Source organism: Balearica regulorum, chromosome 15, assembly GCF_011004875.1.
Source record: "Balearica regulorum gibbericeps isolate bBalReg1 chromosome 15, bBalReg1.pri, whole genome shotgun sequence".
Classification (NCBI taxonomy): domain Eukaryota; kingdom Metazoa; phylum Chordata; class Aves; order Gruiformes; family Gruidae; genus Balearica; species Balearica regulorum.
In genome coordinates this window covers 10,280,037-10,301,009 of record NC_046198.1, presented here as the reverse complement: position 1 = coordinate 10,301,009, position 20,973 = coordinate 10,280,037, and the positions used below count along the sequence as shown (strand labels likewise).

The window sequence follows — 20,973 nt, the reverse complement described above, 5'->3', positions numbered from 1 at the left end:
ACACTTTAACTTACTAACTTAACCACACCTATAGACATTTACAGAGGGCTTTTAATATAGCCAAAAATATAGTAAATTATCAATAAATACGTATGAAAGACGTCATAGCCTGTACTCGAGACAGATGGTGGAGCAGAATCCTGCTTTAGTGATTAACTGAGGTTGGAAATTACTTCCTTGCACTGCAGCTAGAGTCTTGTTGAGAAAACAGCCTGGTGGCATGGCTCCCTGCAGAAGCAGATGCCCACGCAGTTGCTTCTGGGCAGCCCAGGGGAGCCGGGATCTCCAAATTCTCAAAGCAGCAACAAAGCGAGGCTTAGCAGGTCAGAATTGATCTATTGAGTCCCATCTTACATAAACATCTGAGTTAACTGTCATGTGGCGTGGGATAAGAGATTCTTTGTGTGGCAGTGATACTGTTACTAGGGCAATAACCTTTATGCTAGATCCTTGCAACTAAAACGTTAATGCAGGATGAGGCCAGGATAGAAGGGCAGTTATAATACTGCAGGAATTTAGGAGTGAAGTTGCTAGATAAAAACATGTCAGATTACTACCAAGAACAGTGTTTTGAATTTCCCTTAATCCTTTTTCAAAAAATATGCTGGCAACTATTTAATGTAGATGGTTTTATAACCACTGCAGAGGTTTAAATGTAAAATAGCAACATTTTTATGAAAGTTTTTTAATGTGAGGCCTGAGGAAGAATTTAAAATTGACAATTTTTTTTTCTTTTTTTGTAAAAGGAGCTCTAAAAGTGCCATTTGAGTTAATAAAACCAAATAGAATGAATTGCTGAAAAGCCTAAAAGTGAAAAGAAATAAGCTATATCTCTGAGACCCCTTGTTATCTGTGTTCAGATCCTGGAGCCACTGAATGCTGGTCTCTGTTGGGAGCTGTGAGGTAATGTAGCTCTCTGCCAAAGCAAGCCTGCCGTTCCCCTGCGTGGCTGGGAGGCGAGGACCCACCATGGGAGGGAGAGTGAGACACTTGGAGTAGGATGCAATCCCTGCTTCGTGCAGCGCTTTTGTGCAAAAATGCTGTGTGCTGTTAAATGCCGAAACTGCTGGGTACTCTCAGTAAGTAGTCCTTCATGTGGAAATGGGAGGAAAACCAATAGAGTTAACGTAGCCCATTTCACATATAATTTTAAAGTCATTCTACTGCCAGCTTTTTAGTTGTTACGGAACGTAGTTATATCAACAAAGATGGAAAAACTCCTATGCATAAAGTCCAGGAAATCATGTTCTTCCCCATAATTGCAGTTAAAGAAAAAGAAGACCAGAAGGTACCTGCCCAATTGTAGTCCAGGTGCCATCTGTTCTCAGGTGACTATATTGGTGTCCCATTTGTGTGCTTATCCAGCTCTGGTTTGAAACCAGTTATGACTACTTTCTTCTATAATTCCTGCTGGAAAGCTGCTTCTATTTGTATCTCAAATTTATTCATGGTCAATTTATATCATTAGTTCTTGCCCCTTTATCTTAAAAAACTTTTCTTACTCCACAGTATTTGCAAACCTGATATATTTAGCAACCGTAATGTGCTCAATCTTCTTTTTGCAAAGATAAATATATAAAATATTCTTTATGCTCAGAAGGAAAGTGTTTCCGCATCCATTCTGTTGTGAAATAATCGGTCTTGGATTTGAATGACTAGAATTTTGTAATTTTTTTTTGTTGTTAGATGAATTCTGATGCAGTAGTGCTAATGTTAATAATAGCTGTATTAGTTTAGTGGCTGGGAGTTACCATGTGCTTTAGTACTAAAGAAAGTTCTCTGCATCTGTCACTTCCAGTTGATGCCCCCAATTAGTAGAAGGTGGCCATCAAATGATTTTTCTTTCTCCGTATCATCCCATTTCTATTGTTCCCTTCTCAGTAATCTCTTTTTTAAATATTTCTGTTTCTCCCTCTAGTTTGACAATTTTTCTTGCATTATCTTTGCATTTTTCCATAACCTCCTGCATTTGTTTATTATGTAATTTTTCTCAGGATCAGTCTTAAAGCCAGTTCTTGAGAACCTGTTAGTAAACTTCCTTGGTGGTATGCAGTATAAAGTAATCTCTTCTTCATCTGGGTCTTCACTTATTCCAGTTCTCACAGTACCCACTGTTTAATAGTAACATCCTATTTAGCATCATAAAATGCTTTGCTGAATCCACATATATTAACTTTACTGCTTTTTCTTTTGACCGACAAATCAGAGAAGGATTTCAGTTTTTCTGTAATTTACCTTTTGGTAACCTCATGTTGAGTTTTATCCTGTTTCTTTTCAATTATCTTTATTTTCATATTTAAGAATATTCAAACTTTACAAACATTTTGAGGTTGTATTTTTCGTGCTGTCAGATATCCTGTTATCTGATGCCCCATTTATTCCTACTTTAAGTCTGTAATAGTCCATATAATATATTGGAGAGCCTGTCTGTGACTGTTGGAGCAAAAAGTATTTGTGAAGCAGGCTAAATTTAGATACTTAATATGACAAAGAGTTTGAAAAAGCAATAGAATTGAGGTACGAGTAACAGCTTTATAAGTGTGAGGTAAAGGAGCTTGTTTGGCCTGAAAGCTCAGGATCAGCACAACACAGAAGGAATCGTTCTGGGTGATAAATTAATTTGTCCCTATAGAAATAGAGCGGGATGGGATGGCACGTTGGGCATACGGTGGAAAGGAAAGGTCATTCCTTGTTTCTGGCCTGCTGGTTGAGAGAGAAGGTTGCACTTTTTATTTTATAGTGTCATTTTGGCCTAAAAGTTAGGGGGAGATGAGACTGGGAAATACTTGGAGGATTGAAGTAGTGATTGAACAGGTGTAGTGTTTTGTTTTGGTTTTTTTTTTAAATTACAGTTTTTGGCAATCTAATTTGTACATGCCTAGCTGACATATTAAGAAAAAAAGTGATTTCTTTGAGCTTGACATCATAGTTTAAAAATATGGTTCCTATTTATGAAATGTTAATATGTTTTTGCCAAACTTAATTATCATTCCAACCATTAAATACAAACTTACTTGCCAAAGTAAATTAAAACTTCTGTATAAATGATTGGGATACTAGAGAATTAGAGAGAGAGAGGACAAAAATTGTTTAATTACTGTATAGTGATAAACCTACTAGTGTTTTCCCATTCATATGGGAATTTCTGCATGCTGCTGTAGGGAAAACATCAGTAAAAGAATATTTGTGCATTGAGAAATTGTGTATTTTAGCTGTCAAGCTTGACTGTTATTTGGGGAGGAGTGAGGGAGATTGCCAGCTGCTACTTAGCTAGTAGATGTCTTCATCCAAAGAAAGACCAACAACAAAAAACAAACCACCCCCAACATATATACAAATTTTTTTTTTTTTTTTTTACACAGAGAGTGATACAGTATTTTTGTAAAATTTGAGTATGAATAGCGGCTTTTGTTGGTCTCTGAGCCTGCCTGGAAGTTAAGAATAGTTCTTTATCTGTCCTATTAAGACTGTATTATTTTACAGAAAAGTGGGTGGCATCCAGTTTTACCCTGGTATTGGCCAACTCCCAGCAAATTCTTACTGAGATTGTAAGATGTAAGAAATATCAACAAGTGTTTTCTTGAATGATTAATTCTATAGTTTTTTAAGTCAGTGTCCTGCCCCCCAAGCTCTGATATGCTGAGACAGGGTATCCAGCATTCATTGGTGATAGGCCTTGATATTACAACCCCACCGACACAAAAAGCCTTTGTTTTCCAGGAACGTTTTTCCTTTAAAGCAATTGAACTGCCTTGCAGTGTTCTCCCTGCTTAATTGATCTGGCTTGTTAACATCAGCCTTGGTACAAGCTTTATCGCTGACTGTTCAGGGAGCTGATGGTGGTTGGCGAGTCGGTGGCCCCTGGCACTGGGGCGAGGGGGAGTGTGTGGTGGGGGGGTGTGTGCGTGTCTGTTGCTTCTCTGGGGACCTTTGAGAATGGCTGTGTGAAAGTGGGGTGGTCTGGTCAGAGGAATAATCAAACCTGTTATATCTTTTTGTTGTTTGGTGTTAAATTTGCTGGTTTTTTTGTCTCCAACAGCTACATCTCCTCGAGTTTCCTCGGAGCTCGAGCAGGCCCGGCCTCAGACAAGCGGAGAAGAGGAGCTCCAACTGCAGCTTGCGCTGGCAATGAGCCGGGAAGTGGCGGAGCAGGTCAGTTCCCGTGTAGGTTTCCTAAATGTCTATGCTTTGATAGTTGAGACTACAATCCTGTTTTTTTCAATGGCAGCTTGGCTTTCCTCCCAGGTGGAATAGGGGGAGAGAAAGGCCGTTTTGGAAGATGTTGCTCTCTTATTTTGTAATTATTTTTTTTTAAATCTCTTTTTAAAGTAGCTGCAGCCTCGGAGCTGTTGAGACTAGTGGAAGATGACAGTCACTTTGCAAGAAGACTTTGTGTGGGAGGATGCTAATCATCACATTACTGAAGATGTTTTCAGTTAGGAAGAACTGAAAATATGATTAGTCCTGAAAACCTTCATTATTTGGGCCAGCATAAGAAATGTCAGTGAATTCGGATTACAATGAAATTTTGAATGATCTGCTCATTCAGTGAGATTGTCTGGAACAGAAGGGTGACCTGACTACTAGAATTTATAAAGAACCTGGTTTAAAATTGGCTCCTAATGTAGCACACGGGTTATGTTACTGTGGTAATTCTTAGGAGGTTGATTCCGAATTTGGAGTGAAGGCTGTAATTGTGGCTAAAGTATACTGCATATTAATATATAACAAAGTTGTTGAATCTCACTATGAGTGAAAATTGAAGTCAGCCTGCTGAGGGTCTGTAATATTTTAGAGGCTTCCTGTGACAATTTTAGCCTGTTGCTGTATGTCAGGCATGAGTATCTCTGTGCTTGGAAAGGGAAACTATCACCCAGTAAACTGTGATTATTGAGCAATAAAGAAAATAAAAATCAGAATCCCTCAGTTGAAATAGCTTAAAAAAACACAAGGGAAATAGCAGCTGGGGGATTAGTCAACTTCTGAAAGACGTGATGCAAGCAACAATATTTAAAGTAGTTGAATGTACCACAAACATGGTAGTTTACAGATGTTAAGAACCTACAAAATATGCATGGATTTGGCTAGATTGATTCACTTAGCATTATTTGTAACAGTTGCATCAGTTGTGGAGGGGAGCTGCCAAAAGCCAGGAAAAGTAAAGTTGAAATCACTGTGTCCTTCAGTGGTGATTAGAATGTTCAAAAATAGTACAGTAATGTAAAGATGGGATACTTACTTTATCTTTCAGTTCTGTGGTGTTTCTAGCATTGTAACTGAACGTTTGGAAAGACTGTTTCATTGTATAACTTTCCCCTTAGGAGTAAAACAACACGAGGGTAAATTTCAGTCAGCAAATAGAAGTTGTTATGATCACACTGTTACACTGGTGTTACAGGGCCAGGATGCTCCTGACCTCTGTTTGAGGCAAGAATTGCAATAAAAACTTTTTTTTCCCCTCACTTGCATTATGTACAAGTTACAGCAAATAATCCTGGCAATCCCACTGTGCGCGCCTGTGGTGTGCATCACTCCTAGGGTGGCAGAGAGTACTGCCCAGGCCTTCCCTGGCAGTGTCCTGCCCAGGGGGTTAGGCACCTGGAGGGAGCAAGCAGCACAGTCTAGGCTAATGGTCTATATCAACAGTGTTGATTTCCTTTGCAGGAGGAGCGCCTCAGACGCGGAGATGATCTGAGATTACAGATGGCTCTGGAGGAGAGTCGCAGAGACACAATTAAAATTCCCAAAAAGAAGGAGGTAGTGCCTTCGACTAAGAAATTCCCGGTTATGCTGCCAAAAGCTGAAATACAGTAACACAATAGCTTAATACTCAGCTCTTTTATGCTTTTGGGATTGCTTTGTTGTATAGCTTAAAGCTTCTTCCATGTGGGTTAAATTTCAAACTACTAGTCAATGCAGGTGTGTAAAAGGAAAAAAAAATAAAATTGCTTCTTCACTCTCATGGGTTTGTACTTCAGATTGGTAATGCTCTTGATTAAAGCTCAGATTATTCCTGTCCTCAGCATACCACTTTGTTGGACCTAATGGATGCCCTGCCCTCATCGGCACCGGCCCCACAGAAAACGGAGCCTTGGGGACCTCCTGCTGTTGCAAACCAAACTGATCCCTGGGGAGGATCCACAGTTGCAGCTACTGCCTCTGACCCATGGCAATCATTTGGTAAGAATAAACTGCCAGAAGGCATGCTTATTTAAAAGTTTTTGCTTTTTAACGTTGAGCTGTTCAGAGTTTCTCAATACTTGATAATGACAATCATGCTTGATAACGACAGCATATAAATCCATTCTTGTTGTTTCCCATAGTCTAGAACTAAAGTTTCCTGAACTCACTTTCAAGCCGAAACAAATGGAAGTTACACTCTGTTCCTGCTTTTTAATCAGCTGGGTTTTTGTGTGTGCATTTTGAATCTTAAGAGGAGTGAAGCTTCTGTTGTCTTTGTACAGCAAAAACAACTTGTCTCAGACAGGGGGGATGCTCATGCTTTGACTGCTAGTTGTGTCCAGTGTCATGGGTTTAGACTCTTGCCAGTATTTAATACAGTACTTAGGGTGCTATAGTTAGGAAGGCCATAGATTTGAATCACCACATCTTTAATTGCTCCTAGTGAAATGTGATGTGTATACTGTCAGAACCAAATGGATTAAATTGTTTAAATGGAGATTTTTATACTGAACAAAAGAATCGATGTTACCATTTTAAATAATCACCATGTTTAATAAGCTTTTGATGCTAAATTCATGGAATCTGTTTCTGAAGTGAAAGGTCCAGTGCTTCACATCTTAAAGAGCAAGTCCACTTTTTTGCCAGTTTGCTTTTGTGTGTGTGTGTTGCTGCTTGTAGTGTGCTGTTTTCTAGGTTAGCCAAAGTCTGTCCAAGGTGTTACTTCTTTGCATAAGGAAGTTGATGGTTCCTCACAGTACGTGTTAAACTTTCTACATCTGTAGAATTGGAGCTGGATCTCTTGTTTGTTGGCTTTGGATTTTTTTCTTTTTTGAGGAGGCAGGGGGCTTTTGTGCAAATAGAATCACCAGCCCAAAGCAAAACTGACAGAACTACGCTGTTAGTCTTCCTGAAAAAGCTTCTATGACCTCTGCTATAAAGTGCTTCAAAGTCGTTTGCATTAGCATTCAGCACACCACCATCCACATTCCTGATCAAAATTTTGAAGTTTAATAATGAAATGCATTTCTTCCCCCCCCCCCCCTTCTCATGGTGGCATTAAAGGCACCTACATAGCTGCTGGGTCAACTACAGTTCATTGTTCTAAGTGTAATCTGTTTCTCTTTTGGTGATAAACTGAAAGCATGAAATCAGAAAAAGTCTAAGTTTTGGGCCCTAAGGCTGTTCAGTGTATTTTTCTTTGGTCAAAAAACCAAATAAAGTGCACCTTCTTCAAAGCTCGTGCTGGATATGTCATCCTCTGACAAGATTTTCCTTGCATCAGTTGCAGCTGTAGCTTTTCCTCTCAGTGGTTTCCAACTTCATTTAAATGCCATAGAACACCTCCTTCTTCCAGCTTGCTGGTTGCTTGGCTCCCAAGGATAGTCTTGAAGATGTCAGATTTATGAATTTGACTGCTAATAAAAGAGTGACTCATTAAACTGTATTTCTCAAATCCTGCATGTGCTTTGGCATTTCAGTAGAGATAATGGAAGCTACGGGAAGGTATCTTCCCAAGTGCTCTTATTCTGTGTGCTCTCTTTATGAAAGAAGAGACATTTTTGAAAGCTTCCGTTTATGGGAAATGCTGTCATTAGCATTTATTGTGTGGTATTGCTCATAACTCAACACTGAGGGTAGATAAAGGAAGTGTAAGTACCAGTGTGGGAATAGTTGGAGAATTTTAGCGTAGCAAGACTGTGCCGCCTCTTGATGAAACAAAGACCAACATCGCAAATTAGAATTTGTGCAACTGCGTGTATTGTTGAATTGGTTTTCAAGAATACTGTGATTCCAAGGGAGTTTGTATGTAGTTTTAAAAAATAATAAAATAAAACCCACATGGTGGTTAAATATAATAGCTGTGTACCGCATGGGTCCTACTCTTGGATTATACAGTGGTTCTCATTTAGTAATAACACCATGATTGGTTGAGAAGTTTCATTGGTAAGAGGAAATGTGTTTGCATGCACTATCTGACTTGAAGGTAATTAACTGATCATGGTAGAATTGTACAGGATGTGCATTTAAAGTACTGGGTTCCCATTCCTGCACTCTGATTGCCAGGGAGGGGCAGCAGGCATGGACGACATTAGGAACAAAGCAAGAGTGATACCTTCCAACACAGACCTGGCCCACTGCAAATCTGAAATGTGATTTGCTTCAGTTGTCCTGGGGTTTGATAAGCCAAAGTAGTTTCATTCAATGGTAGAAGGAAGAAGAGATCACCTAAGCTGAAAAGCAATAAATTTAGTAGGCTGGGGAGGAAGAAGAAAAAAATGGCAGGAAACTGTAGTGAGGCCAGTTTCTTTCTCCTTCCTTCTCCCTTTACTGCCTTAATTTGTCACTTTACACTAGGAAGCCCTAACCTTGTGCACTACTGAAGCAGTTTGGCAATCTGAATTCCACTAGAAATGGGAATTCTGAACATACAGCATTGGGTTTAAAAAAAATAAAATAGGAAGGGGTATCAGTGGACAGCTTAGATCTGCGTGAGGAGGAATGGTTACAAATGGGAATTAAAAAAGCACAACTAGCTCAGGGAACCTGGTTATATTTTTATAAAACAACAGTATATAAAAAAGAGTTTGAAAACTGTTCCTTTTGAATCTTACAGATTTCTTTGTTCAAGTCTTAATGTTCTATATTTCATACCTTTTACATGTAAGCTTTTTAGGAAACCTTCTTTCCCATGAGTTCATAAATACACCCTGTGATTTAGGTTACCTTCAGTCAGATTTTGTCTGTTGTGGCAATGTCTGTAACAAAATCAAGTTTATTTTCTTGTTGGAATGGCTGACTTTTTCATTCAGTTTCAAATAGCAGATTTGTTTTATTCAGCTGTCTTGCAACAGAATTTACTTGTGCTGCTTGTTCAGTATGTATGACACAGATGCTGAGAGTCATCAGTATTCCTAATGTTGAACTGCTTCACCTATTTATGTTTAGTATTAATTGGCAGTAATGGCTCATAAGAGAGATTAATCTCCAAGGAAAGCTTCCCAGAGTGAACCTGTACTGAGTTGTGTTCCTGCTGGTTCTCTTTGCAGGTGCCAAACCAGCTGCTTCCGTTGACCCTTGGGCAGCACCAGCAGGATCCACAGCTCAGTCTCTGTCCAAAAATGTTGACCCTTGGGCTCCTGCTCAGCCGCCTTCTACTGCAGCAAAATCTTCTGTGGATCCTTGGGGACCAGCACCTGCAAACAAACCTCTCCCTACTTCTGGTGAGAAATGGTCTCATCCCTTATCCATATTATTTAAGTAATGAAGGTGAAATCCAAATTATTTTCTTGGGTTGCTTGGTTGAAAGAAGCCATGTGCAGAACAGTTTGCAGAACTGGTCTGTAAAATAAATGTGAGATGTAATAGCTAGCAGCGAAAAGAACTTCAAATGTAGTTATTTTGACTTAGAGCTCTGAATTTGTGTTGCTTCTTCATGCTCTGTTCCTTCTACATTCTTTTATTGGTATGTGTGGATGCATGCTGAGCACTTGCTGCTGCTGCCGTTGCGTTTTTAAATGAGTTTTATCTTTAATTAGACAAGGACTTAATTTCTGGAAATGAATGATACTACAATTTTACCTTTCATCATGATAAATAGCTGTGCAGATGGATGCCTCTGCAGATGTAGATTGACAGGTTGAGCAGCTCCATGCTCTGAGGAGACTTTTAGAGTTGCAAATGAAGGTTTGTTTCTTCAGACTGAGGGTGTGAAAGCTATCCCTAAGCCCTTGTGTAGCAAGATGCAGAAGGTGCTGATGTAATTGTCTGTTCGTGCTTTGTAACTAATGCAACCTTGATGAATCTTAATACCTGGTATTTTCATGTTAGCACTGTGGCTACATGCATCCTAAATGCATTTTCTGGTAGTCATTCATCTTGGTGGTAATAAACAAAGGAATCTGAGTACTGCAAAAGTTGTCTAATCAGCTTTTCACTGGGCAAAGGGCAATAAATGGATCATTATGAGTGTTTCTTTGACTATGGTGGGTCTTTGTTCTTGATAGAAGTGTTGTTGTTTTACACAATCTTCACTCATTCTCTTGGGTTTTTGTCTTTTTGTGCTCTTTATGGAGTGAAGTCCATATCTTCATTTGCTTGAAATACACTGAAGGTTAAAACTAAATTAGACATTTCAACTAATACCCTCCGACCCCCCCCCGCCCCCGCAACCTAAACTTTAAAGCTTTTCAGGAGTTTGCTGTTCATTTAGGTGTGATTTTTTTTTTTTCTTCCTCCATTTTGAGGTAAGAGTGTGTCCGCATTTTGAAAATGTTATGTTTTCATTGATTGCAAACTATGGGCAAGTCCTGGTGCTTTAGCTAACAGGGCCTTACCATCTCTACATGGCATAGATAACCTTTTCTATTGCATTCCTCCTTCTTTTAACTTCGGAAGCATAAATCAAATCATCACTTAAGTTGTAGAAATGCTACGTTTGTCCTTGGACCTGTGTTCAGAAGTGTGTTTTACTTGAGGGCTGATTAACAAACTTTATAGTTTAGGCTGTAAATTCATTGCTGTTCTCTTCTTCTGCAACAGTATATGCTTACCTATATGTCTCTGTAGTGCAGATGCCCAATAAAAACCCAGCGTGCTAAGGTGTGCCTTACGTTGTGATGTAAAAGCACATTGCTCTGAGTTAGTTGATTGATACTGTAAGAAAGGACCAACGTTATCCTTCTCCCTGGTCCGGGGTAAGAGTAGGAGTGCTCAAGCTGATCTGAACTGCTGCCCTAGGACATGACAGAGTGGCTTCTTGGTAACATGAATGGGTTAGAAATTGCTTTCAGTAGAATTAGGTGTGTGATGCAACCGAAGATCTGTTAATGACAGGGCTGTCTTGTTGTTTTGAACAGGAAGTACATCTTTTGACCTCTTCAGTAATTTGAATGGTACGGTTAAAGATGATTTTTCTGAATTTGACACACTTCGAACTTCCAAAAAGCCAGGTATGCATCAAATTCTTAGCACATGGACGTTTGGGTGATAGTCTCAGCAACAAATGCCTCTATCCTTAAATTTTATTTAAAAAAATAAATAAAATTGACTTTCACAAAGGAAAAGATTAAAGCTGGTGATAATGCAGCAGTAAAAGCTTGTCGTTAACATTTTGGCCTGTGCATGAGCTAATGGGGAATGGGCCTTTTGCATTGTAAGCCATAGAATTTCACTCTGTAACCTTTTGCTGCATTGACCCAGAAATTTGTTTGAGTTCTAAATTTACAGTATCCAGTGTGTTTGGAGTATGGCTCATGCTCAAACAGAACGATGTTGACTGAATTTCTCAAGTGTGTAAATTCTAGTGTGTAACAATAGTAGGTAGATGAGAAAATACACTTCTATGAATGCTTTAATTTATTTTTCATTTGGTCATTACTCACTAAAATAAAAACTGCCAGACCTTAACATGTAAGTGCTTTGATACTATGTACTTTCAGGATGGTTCTGCTTGAAAGAACAGTGACTAATTCAAAGCTGGGCTAGGCTTCTTTAACACAAAAGAGAAAACCTGGGTGGAATCTAGCTAGGAAGGGTGCAGCTGTGGAGTAGTGCAAGGGAGGAAACCAAGGCTTTTGAGTATCTTTTCCTTGGAAATTCTTAGTCCCATCTGTTGCAGTGTAGCTGTGAGAATATTCACCAGAGCAAATTAGGTAGCACCTTCACTAGTGCACTGCAATTCTAACTGTAGCTTCTTCATACTCTGCTAAAGAACACTTACCTGCTTGCATGCTATAAGGGTGTAACATGTACTGAAACATTTAAACCTCACTAATACAAACATTACATTTTAAAACATTTCTGCTGTCAGAGACTTCAAGGTTTTCTTTGCTTGACTATGTAGATTAATGAGATAAGTTTTGTTTTTCTCTTTGTGTTGTTCCAGCTGAATCAGGTTCCACTTTGCCGTCTCAGCATAGCGGTACCACAAGTCCTGATCTCTTTGATTCCCAGCATTCAAGCATGACATCAGGCAAACAAAGTGCAGCTCGAAAAACCCCTGAGTCTTTTTTGGGGCCCAATGCTGCTTTGGTGAACCTGGATTCACTGGTGTCTAAGCCGCCCCAGCCTGTTACTTCGCTGAATCCATTCTTGGCGCCAGGTCTGTTTCTGCACATTCCTTCAGTTTTCTATTTTAACTTTCCCTTCCTATAGGAAAACTCTGCATACTCAGTCCTATTTGATTTAACGTAAGCTGGTTAGGGCTGGTTTTTCTTGATTGCTTCAGCCAACAGGCCATGACTGAGAGCAGGAGGGTGAGGCAGCATGGTTTCAAGGCATGCTGCTAGACCCTGAAAGTGCAGAGTTTCTACTCTTGTGTCTGCCACTGATCTGCTGACTGAGCTTTGTTCAGTCAGTTTTTCTTCCACTTTTCCACTTGCTCTCTTAAAATGATCTGTGTTAGAAGGTGGCTTTGGGTTATTAAAAATGGCTGAGCTAAAGCTGATTGATTGTCAGAACAGGTAAGATGTGAATGTGTGCCACCAGATAATCCTTTGGGAGGGTAATAGCTAGTAGGTTCTCATGGAAGCAGGTGGGAATTACCCTTTTGCTTGTGCTACAGCAGGCTAGTAGCATCTCTGACTGTGACCTGATGTTCTGTATAGCTAACTCTGCAGTATAATTTAGGGGGTTCCTTGTTAGGCTGTCTTTAGGCTAGTGTGATAAACCAGTTTTGATCAAAACACCCTCTCAGTATTAAAAAAAAAAAAAAAGCTGTTGCAGTTCTCCTGTAAATTGGCCCCGTTAGAGGTGAGCCTTATAGCAGGCTTAGATGGTGATACTAAACACGTGGAAGATGTATGTATAAAAGCTGTTCGTACGCACTGCAATGCCTGTGTGATGTTAGTATGGTGAAATAATTTAAAATGCTATTTCAGTATTTATTTTCTTCCCTCTTCCAATGGGAAAAAATGAGTTTATTAAACTCCTTGGGTAGGAAAAAACCAGTCATTCTGAACAGCCTTGGCAGTGTTTAGCAAGAGGAAGTTTGTGTATCTGCCATTACCGGTTACTACAAAAAGTTTATAAGGGGTCACTGGGCCATCCAAATAACGCTATACATATACGGTAAAAGGAATTTGTAGTGTTGGCAGCAGTCCAAAGAACCTCAAACGCTGGGAAAGTTATTCTCTGCTTTTTCTAGCACTGCTGTAATTCGGAAACAACTTGTTTACTTTATGAATTCTTGTCAAAATTTAGTGCCAGAAACATGTACAGCTTTTAAATGGAGTTGACTGGATGAGATTTTGAAGCAAATGCACAAATCTGCAGCAACCAGATTGCAGTAAAAGGAGTACAGAGAGCCTGCAGTTCTCTAATGCATATTTTAAGTAGCATTTTTAAAAAAACAAATTGGTGATCTGGATGTCATGGTTAGGTATGTTCCAGGTAACCAAATTTAGAACCCGTCTCTCCAGGGAATACTATCAAAAGTGGGAACTGTTGGTCAACAAAGGGATGTTTTGTGGCATTGATAGGTTCAAGGAGACAGACTGTACTTGCACACCACTCTAGCCCTAGTTTGCTGAATGGCATCCACGCAGGTTTCTCCGCAGGGTGTTTTGGGGTTGGGAGCATGTGGGGATGTACAGAAGGTGCATTCTTTGCCAGAACGGAGGATCTCCACACCATCATGTTTATGGAGGTGTGATCTCTTTCCCTCTTCCCCCTTCTTCTCTCAAAACTAGGCGCTGCCACAGCACCAACTCCAATCAACCCCTTCCAGGTGAATCAGCCTCAGCCACTCACTCTAAATCAGATGAGAGCGAGTCCTGTGATGGGAACCAGCCCTTCTTTCAGTGCTGTGCCACCGATAAGCATGGAGCCAATACCTCTGTCTTCCATGGCCCCAGTGCCTGTGGGAATGGCACCAATACCAGCTATGGGCACTGTGGCGTCTATAACAAGAATGGGCCAGGGGCTGAACGTGAGCATTGCAGGATCAATGACCCAACCTCTTCACAGTACGGGAATCCCGCCGTCAGCATCCCAGTCTACAAATACAACTAACCCTTTCCTCCTATAAAGACCCAATTAAAGGAACTTTCTTTTCATAGTGTTTCCAGGCTGAAGTCTTTACAGCGAAATGAACGTGGCCTGTGTGGACTGAACGGTGTGTAAGAGACTTGGAAGTAGATTTGCAGTTTACAGTTATGATCTTTGAAGAGTTGTCTCTACTTACCAGTTAATCTAAATCTAGTCTTTGCTACAGATGGTACCTTACTTTGGCTTGTTGAGCATTATGTGAAATGTTCAGACTTTTCACCAAAGTTAGATTCTGCCCATTTTGTTACTTTGTTAATCATTTCAATACACTTTCTAGGGAGAACCTGCCATTTTAAACTCCGTTGGCTATTTTGTAGATGTCAGATGATGTGCTGGATCCTGAAATTACTATTTACCTGCATCTGTCACTTCCTATGCCCATATGATAGACCTGAGATTCAGAGTGCTAGTGAATGTTTTGCACATAACTATACACAGTTCTAGACTGTTGGTTCACCCATAGTCCTTACTCTTAGAAGAGAACGATTCGGAGGGCCCAGGTGGCTGGTTTTTATGCATTAAACATTGCAACGCAAAATCGCACTGCTTTCGTATCAGAGGTTTGACCGAGAAAGCAAGCTTGTCTCAAAAGAAGGAAAAAAACCCACAAAAAAACAAACAAAAGACCCCCAAGAACATTCTCAAGTTGTCGAGTATAACGTGTGCTGTTGTATGCAGTGTTGAATTTGTACACTACTCTCTAAGGACTCCTGAGGAACTCTCTGTGAGTGGCATGCTGCACTCGTGCTGAGTGAGTGTCCTGCTCTGTGCTTGTCCAGTACCAGCTTCGTTTGGAAGTTATCATGTGTATTTTGTTTATTTGACTTACAATGTGAGTTGAAAGAAAAAAAAGAAATACAGCGGGACAACTTTGAATTCAGTTTCACCGGGGCAAGCTTTAAAACTAATTCAGGCTTAACCTTGCTATATGCAGTTACTCTTGTATACTTTTGCACATATTTTGTTTAGTACAGTTTCATATTTGAGTTTGCAGAGTTACCTAATAGTCCTTTTTTTTGCTAATTTTTATAATGTGGTTCTTATTTAACTGTCTGGTTTTGATAGATTTATCAAGTCTGGCTGAAAAATTAAGATATTGGCAAATGTCATTTTTATGGTTTTAATGCCCTCTTATTTATGGTTTTAGCTCTTTGTTTCTGTAAAGAGAGTTTAAAAGGGAAGATTAACACTAAAATATTTACTTTTAAATGAAGTATTCATAATGCAAATCAAAACAAATTCTCATGACTAATTATTTTTAGATGAATTTGAGCATAACCTGATTTAAGACTACATTAAAAAGAAAAAACACTAAAGTCGCCTTTCCCTTGATTTGTTCCCATTTTCCAATTACCAAAATGGACAGACGTTTAGCCTTTATGAAGATCAGAAGAGAGGCTGTTTTTTCTTGTAATACATTTGAGAAGTTAAATTCTAGTGTACAAACATGACTCATTAATCTTATTGACTAATTTTTCTTAATGAAAGGTGCACTCCATATTAATAACCGGTTCCATTTACAACTATTAATTGTAAGCTGAACTATACATTTTAACTTGCATGTCTGGACTCATCGGCACTAAACCACGCTCAGGTTTCAGCCAGTGTTTCTGGTGGAAACCTGGCCTTCTCGAAGACGGCAACGTTTCTGAGCTCTGCTTTCCCAAGCCACGCAAATGTCCGCAGAGCATGTGGAACGGGATGTCCCAGTGCTTGCTGCTGCCTTGAGGGCATCTCTGTGAATGAACTGATGCATCTTGGTGGCCTTTCCCTAATTAGAAAGGGTGGGGGGTGGGTGGGGGAACAAAAACCCAAGGAAGCTGTAAGAAATTGCCAGAGTTGTGTGTTCTGGTGTAATAATGCTGTGTGGGACTGTGCCAGGCTAGGGTGGTGTGCCGCAGGAAGGAGGGGCTGGCTAAGCTGGAAGAGACTGGGTTATATCTTTTGGTGGGTAGAGGAGGCTGAAAGACTATCAAATCTAGGGTACAATCACAGATCTTAGCTGTGTAGGTCAGTGTAGCTCTATTAGTATACGGAATGCTAAATGTGTGGATGTTTCTATGCAGATTGTTCTGTCCTCTTGAATGCTATTGAATTTGCAAGTAGGATTCAGAATATTCATCTGCTCTTGTTTTTATATAGGAGGAAAGAGAATTACTGTCCACACCCAGTATGTCTTTAAAAAAACAAAACAAAAAACCATTCGTGTTGCCTTTCAGAGTAAGGAAAAATACTTTACTTTTTTGTTGTTGTTGAAGTTACTGAAAAGTGTAGACCAGGAAGGGTGTGATTCTTGCAGATATGGGGGTGGGGGAGGGGGGGAAGTGCTTTCCAATTGATCTGTGGCAAGATTTATCCTTCATTATTTTTCCAGTTTAATTTTATGAACAGTTGAATTGAGGTCACTTGATGGTTTTTCCCTTAGTCTATCACCTGAATGCATTTGCAACAGTTAGATGGGGCATTGTCTATTCAGCCAAAAAATTCTAACCGCATCCTCTCATTAAACACTAGGTAACTGGTTTTGGATGGGGTTGATAGTATTTACAATGAAGAAGTCATCTACAGTTCAGAGTCATGATCTGTCACCGTGAATTGATAAAAACATGCTGTTAGTCTGGTAGGGAGCCCTAGCTTAATGAAACTGCTGAATGGCAAATTGTCGCTTTTACCAAGCCACTTCTGTAAGAGCTGTATTACTTTTACATTATATATATATAGACATATATCGCACAATAAACCATGACAAGGCACTCTGAAGAGCACTCAGCCCATACTGTGGTGCTGTACAGCACGAGGCTAAGGATTAACTGTGCTGAGATTCCCGTCCTGACCCGGGGGTTGTGGCAGGAGCCAGTTCCAGGGGATGAGCAGCTGGTTTGGTAAATCTGCCTGGATCCTGCGCTGGAGACATGCCTCTGTCTCGGGCACCCTGCAGGCCTGGGCTGCTGTAGCAGTAACGCTGACCGGCGGTTGCTGTCCTAGCCAGGTAAAGCTTCAGTTGTGTCCAGAATGGTAAATCTCTTTTTTCACGATAATTTAACTGCTCTCCAGAATAATTCTTCCTCCCTCCTCGTCCTCCCGCCTCTTTTTGCACGGAGGACGTGTGCATATCCGATTGCATCTGCTCTGGTGTATTTCTCCAAATGCATTTCCTTCTTCCCCTTCTCTTCTCACTTGCAAATATTAAAAGTGCTTTTGATTTTTAAAATGTTAGTATCCCAACATAGCCTTACTGGTCAAATTGACCAAACATAAAGTGTTAAATATTTTGTAAAAAGAAATTAAAAAAAAAATCTTGGCATAATTTTAAATCCAAAATAAGCTCAGTTATTTATTCAGTTTTATACTATATAGATACTAAACTACACTGAGGGGACAGGGAAGGAAAACCATGGTGGGTTGTGGTGTTTACAGTCTTTTTGAAGTCCCGTAGCTAAGACAACTATTGTTATCCATCTTCCCTTTTGCTGTTACAGTTTCTAATGTGTACTGTATGTATTAATATTGCACAAATTGTGGAGAAATATATGGTTTATTTTTCACAGCAGAATCTCACAAGACTTGCTTCCTTTACAAGTGTTACGATTTAAATATTTACCAAACTGTTTTCATAATACTGGGAGCCGGCTGCTTTTTATGAATTTGTGCTGACTATTGACATTATTTACTGTATAAATAATTTATCATTTGTACTATTGTATCATAATGTCTGTATCTTCGTGTCATTTTTCCCGAGCGATGTCACAAATGTGATATTTAATAATGCCATCAGAACAGTGGAAAGACAAGGGGTTTGTAGGTGACTGGTCAGAATTAAAATTGTATTGCTTATATTCCAGCCGTGTTGCTTTTTCAAGACTCTGCGTAGTGCTTATATCCCATTGAAAAAAAGCTGTTGCTGCCATGCTTGATTTAGTTTTTGAGAAAGCTGATGGATTGGTTGAGATGATTAAGGTTTGTGCTATGAGTCCTAGGTGCTAGGAGAAATCTAACCGATATTGAGAGTAATGCTTCTTGTACATTGTTGATGTGATTTCTTCGATGCATTCATCGCTTTCCTGGGGCAGGCCTGCTCTCGCTGTGAGAAAGGAGAGTTTCTTATAGATCACTTAAATCGGAATCAGTTGAGACCTTACTAACTCAATAAAAATGAAGACTTGTTGTGTTGCAGGTGGCTGAATTGCTTCTTTAAACCACGTTACCCTTTAAACGGCACTTTGGAGGGATGATCAATTGCTCTCTTGGTGGAGGCTTCCGTGTTTGTCAAGACCGAAGTCGGGGGAAGGCGTGACTAAAGCCATCGCTTGTGGAATAAGGGTTGGGGAACTGTGAGAACAGTGACTTTGGGAGTCCTTGCTTCCTGTTTTTGCAGTAGTTCATTCTTGCCCTTCCCACAGCCTTGGCTCTGTTCCGTTGATCGATGGCCTTGCAGATGGGGTAGCAGCGAGCCCGCCTCCAACTGGGAAGTGATTTCAGCATCTAATTTGGGATGGTTTAAATTGAAGGGTACTTCATTAGCAGGCTATTTGAAGAGCTACCTCTCCAGAGCTCATCCAGGTTTCCTGTAGCTATGGTTCGCTGCCAATCAGACTGATCGCTAATCAAATACTTAATTTCTTAATGTTGAAACTGCAGCGATGCTGGAGACTTGACTATTGGAAAGGCAGCCGTGGGGGGAAAAAGCATCTGGTTTGGTTTCAGATCTGTGGTACAGAGCTGGCTGCGGGTGTCGTGCAAACCCACTGCCCCAGTAATGTTCCAGTTCCCTGGAGAGTGAGGCCGCCTCTGGTCGGGTCTTTTGATTTATTTTGCTTCTCTCTTTGGGCTGGTAAGGACAATGGAAAAACCTTTGCCAGATACCTGTTGCTTTTTGTACCTCTCATTTTTCAGAAGGATGCTTTCCGCTCCTGTGCAGGAGGGCTCTTTTCTGCACGTGTGTTTATTGCTCCTCTGGCCAGTCTCTTTTTCTCTGCAGTGATCTTCACTGTTTTACTCTGGCCTCTTGAAATTGCACACTTTAAAATAAGGGTGTTTGCTACAGGAGAGATTTGGGAAGGGCTCAAAGTGGAAACTTTTGTGATGACTCTCTAATGCTTGTCAAAAGGAGCTGGATACTACAGGCTGTTGCAAGCTGAGGGGGTGCCAGAGGGAGTCTGGGCTGATAAAACCTGCTGTGAGAGAGATCTGGCTGTGGCTGAGCCTTCCTCTGACCTTGGGCAAGCTGCTCTCCCCCTGTCCCAGGCTTCCTCTTCCTCTTCTGTGAAGTGAGATGGTATTTGCCTGCTTTTGCGGAGGAAGAGGGCTATCTGGATAAAGTATTATCTAGAGGCTTGCCCTCATCCGCACCAGTGTTGTCAAAGTGTTTTTGCTGATTATGTACATTGCTGTTACCTCTTGTTTGTGCTGGGCTGAGTGGTGCAACTCTGCTCTTCCGCTCGTTTTTATCGAACTGTGAGAAAATGGTTTGGGCCAGCTCATGCTATGGCTTTGGCAAGACTTCTGCAACTGCCTGCAATCTACATTTTGGAGAACCAACATGATTTATACAGCCCCTGACATTAAAAACTTCTGCCTTTTTTTTTCTCCTAGGTAATCTCCTCCCTGTCTTGTGAGTTAGGACACAAGTGAACATTGATTTTGTAAAGACCGAAGTTAGTTTGGGAGCTCAGGATTATAAATAGCAAAGAGCTGGTGATGTACACGGTGGTAGCTATCCTGTCTCTTTGTGTTTCACTGTCAATCGATTGTACCCCATAATTGTTGAAGTCTTGGGGTTTCAATGAGTGGAAATACCCTGTCCCCACTCCCTTTGGGGCTTCAGACATCCTCACAGATTACCCATTAGGGCGGTTAATTGGCAGCAGTCCGGTGTTCGATAGGGGATTGGCATCCTACCAGTGCAACACTACCCAGTGGTTCACAGAAGCTGAAATAGTAAATTATGAACAGGGGAGCAGGGAGATGCCTTGCGGGGAGATAGTGTGTCCTCTGGCTTTGCTGGGGGAGCCCGTAGCTGGACCAAACTTAGAGCAAGTAGTGAGACCCTCAGGTATTTGGTAAATATCTCATTAAGGAGATTAGGGGAAAATTTGTCCTTTCTCCAGTGACTGTTTAATGGGTGGGGCAGGGAAGTGCTGCAAACTTTATGGGTAAGTAAACTGGTGACCAGCAGAATTGTTAGCGGTGACCTGCGTTGGAACTGATCAGAAATGCTGTTGAAGTGCAAAGTATTTCTAAAACACCTGAACATCCCGGCCACCAGACAGTTGCTGTGTGCAGAGCACAGATAGTCGTAACACATCCATGCGTGGAGGGATGAAGGCGGCGTGTGCTACCAGACAGGATGAAATGCGGGGGCAGATGGAGCAGGTATTAAAAATCATCTGTGGCTGTTCAGCAAGCAGTTATGAGAGCAGCCTGGATGTGCTACCTGATCAGTTCTCAAAAATTGTGTCACTAGTTGAGTGACTACATTCCCATTCTCAGGTGAAAGAAAATCGATGATGTTTCAAATAGTTGGAATAAAGCAGTAGTAAAGGTGGAGTTTGTCTTAACTGCCTGCCTGCTGCTGCCTGACATGAAATCTCTCCAGGACATCAGTGCTGCCAGCTTTGCAGTTCGATTGCTCATATACGCTCTGGGGCATCCTCACAAGCAGGTACGGCATTGTGGTTTTCAGCCCTGCTTAATCACTGTACGCTGGAGCTGCTCTAGATCAGATCAGAGCTTGATCCAGCCCAG

At 40.7% G+C, this 20,973-nt stretch overlaps 1 protein-coding gene across 6 annotated transcripts in view; it reads left to right on the top strand.

The window, feature by feature from the left end:
• Positions 1-15,545, top strand: part of EPN2 (epsin 2) — a 44,465-nt gene extending 28,920 nt beyond the window's left edge. The window contains exons 3-9 of one of the 6 annotated variants that reach the window (XM_075767947.1): positions 4,040-4,152; positions 5,665-5,757; positions 6,024-6,180; positions 9,231-9,404; positions 11,040-11,132; positions 12,068-12,283; positions 13,872-15,545. In XM_075767947.1, the coding sequence (XP_075624062.1) occupies positions 4,040-4,152; positions 5,665-5,757; positions 6,024-6,180; positions 9,231-9,404; positions 11,040-11,132; positions 12,068-12,283; positions 13,872-14,209 (1,184 nt within the window). In that variant the 3' untranslated portion in view covers positions 14,210-15,545. Of the gene's footprint in view, positions 1-4,039; positions 4,165-5,664; positions 5,758-6,023; positions 6,181-9,230; positions 9,405-11,039; positions 11,133-12,067; positions 12,284-13,871 lie in introns of all 6 variants that reach the window. The other 5 variants (XM_075767946.1, XM_075767949.1, XM_075767950.1 and 2 more) reach the window with 5 other exon arrangements.
• Positions 15,546-20,973: the final 5,428 nt, after the last annotated feature.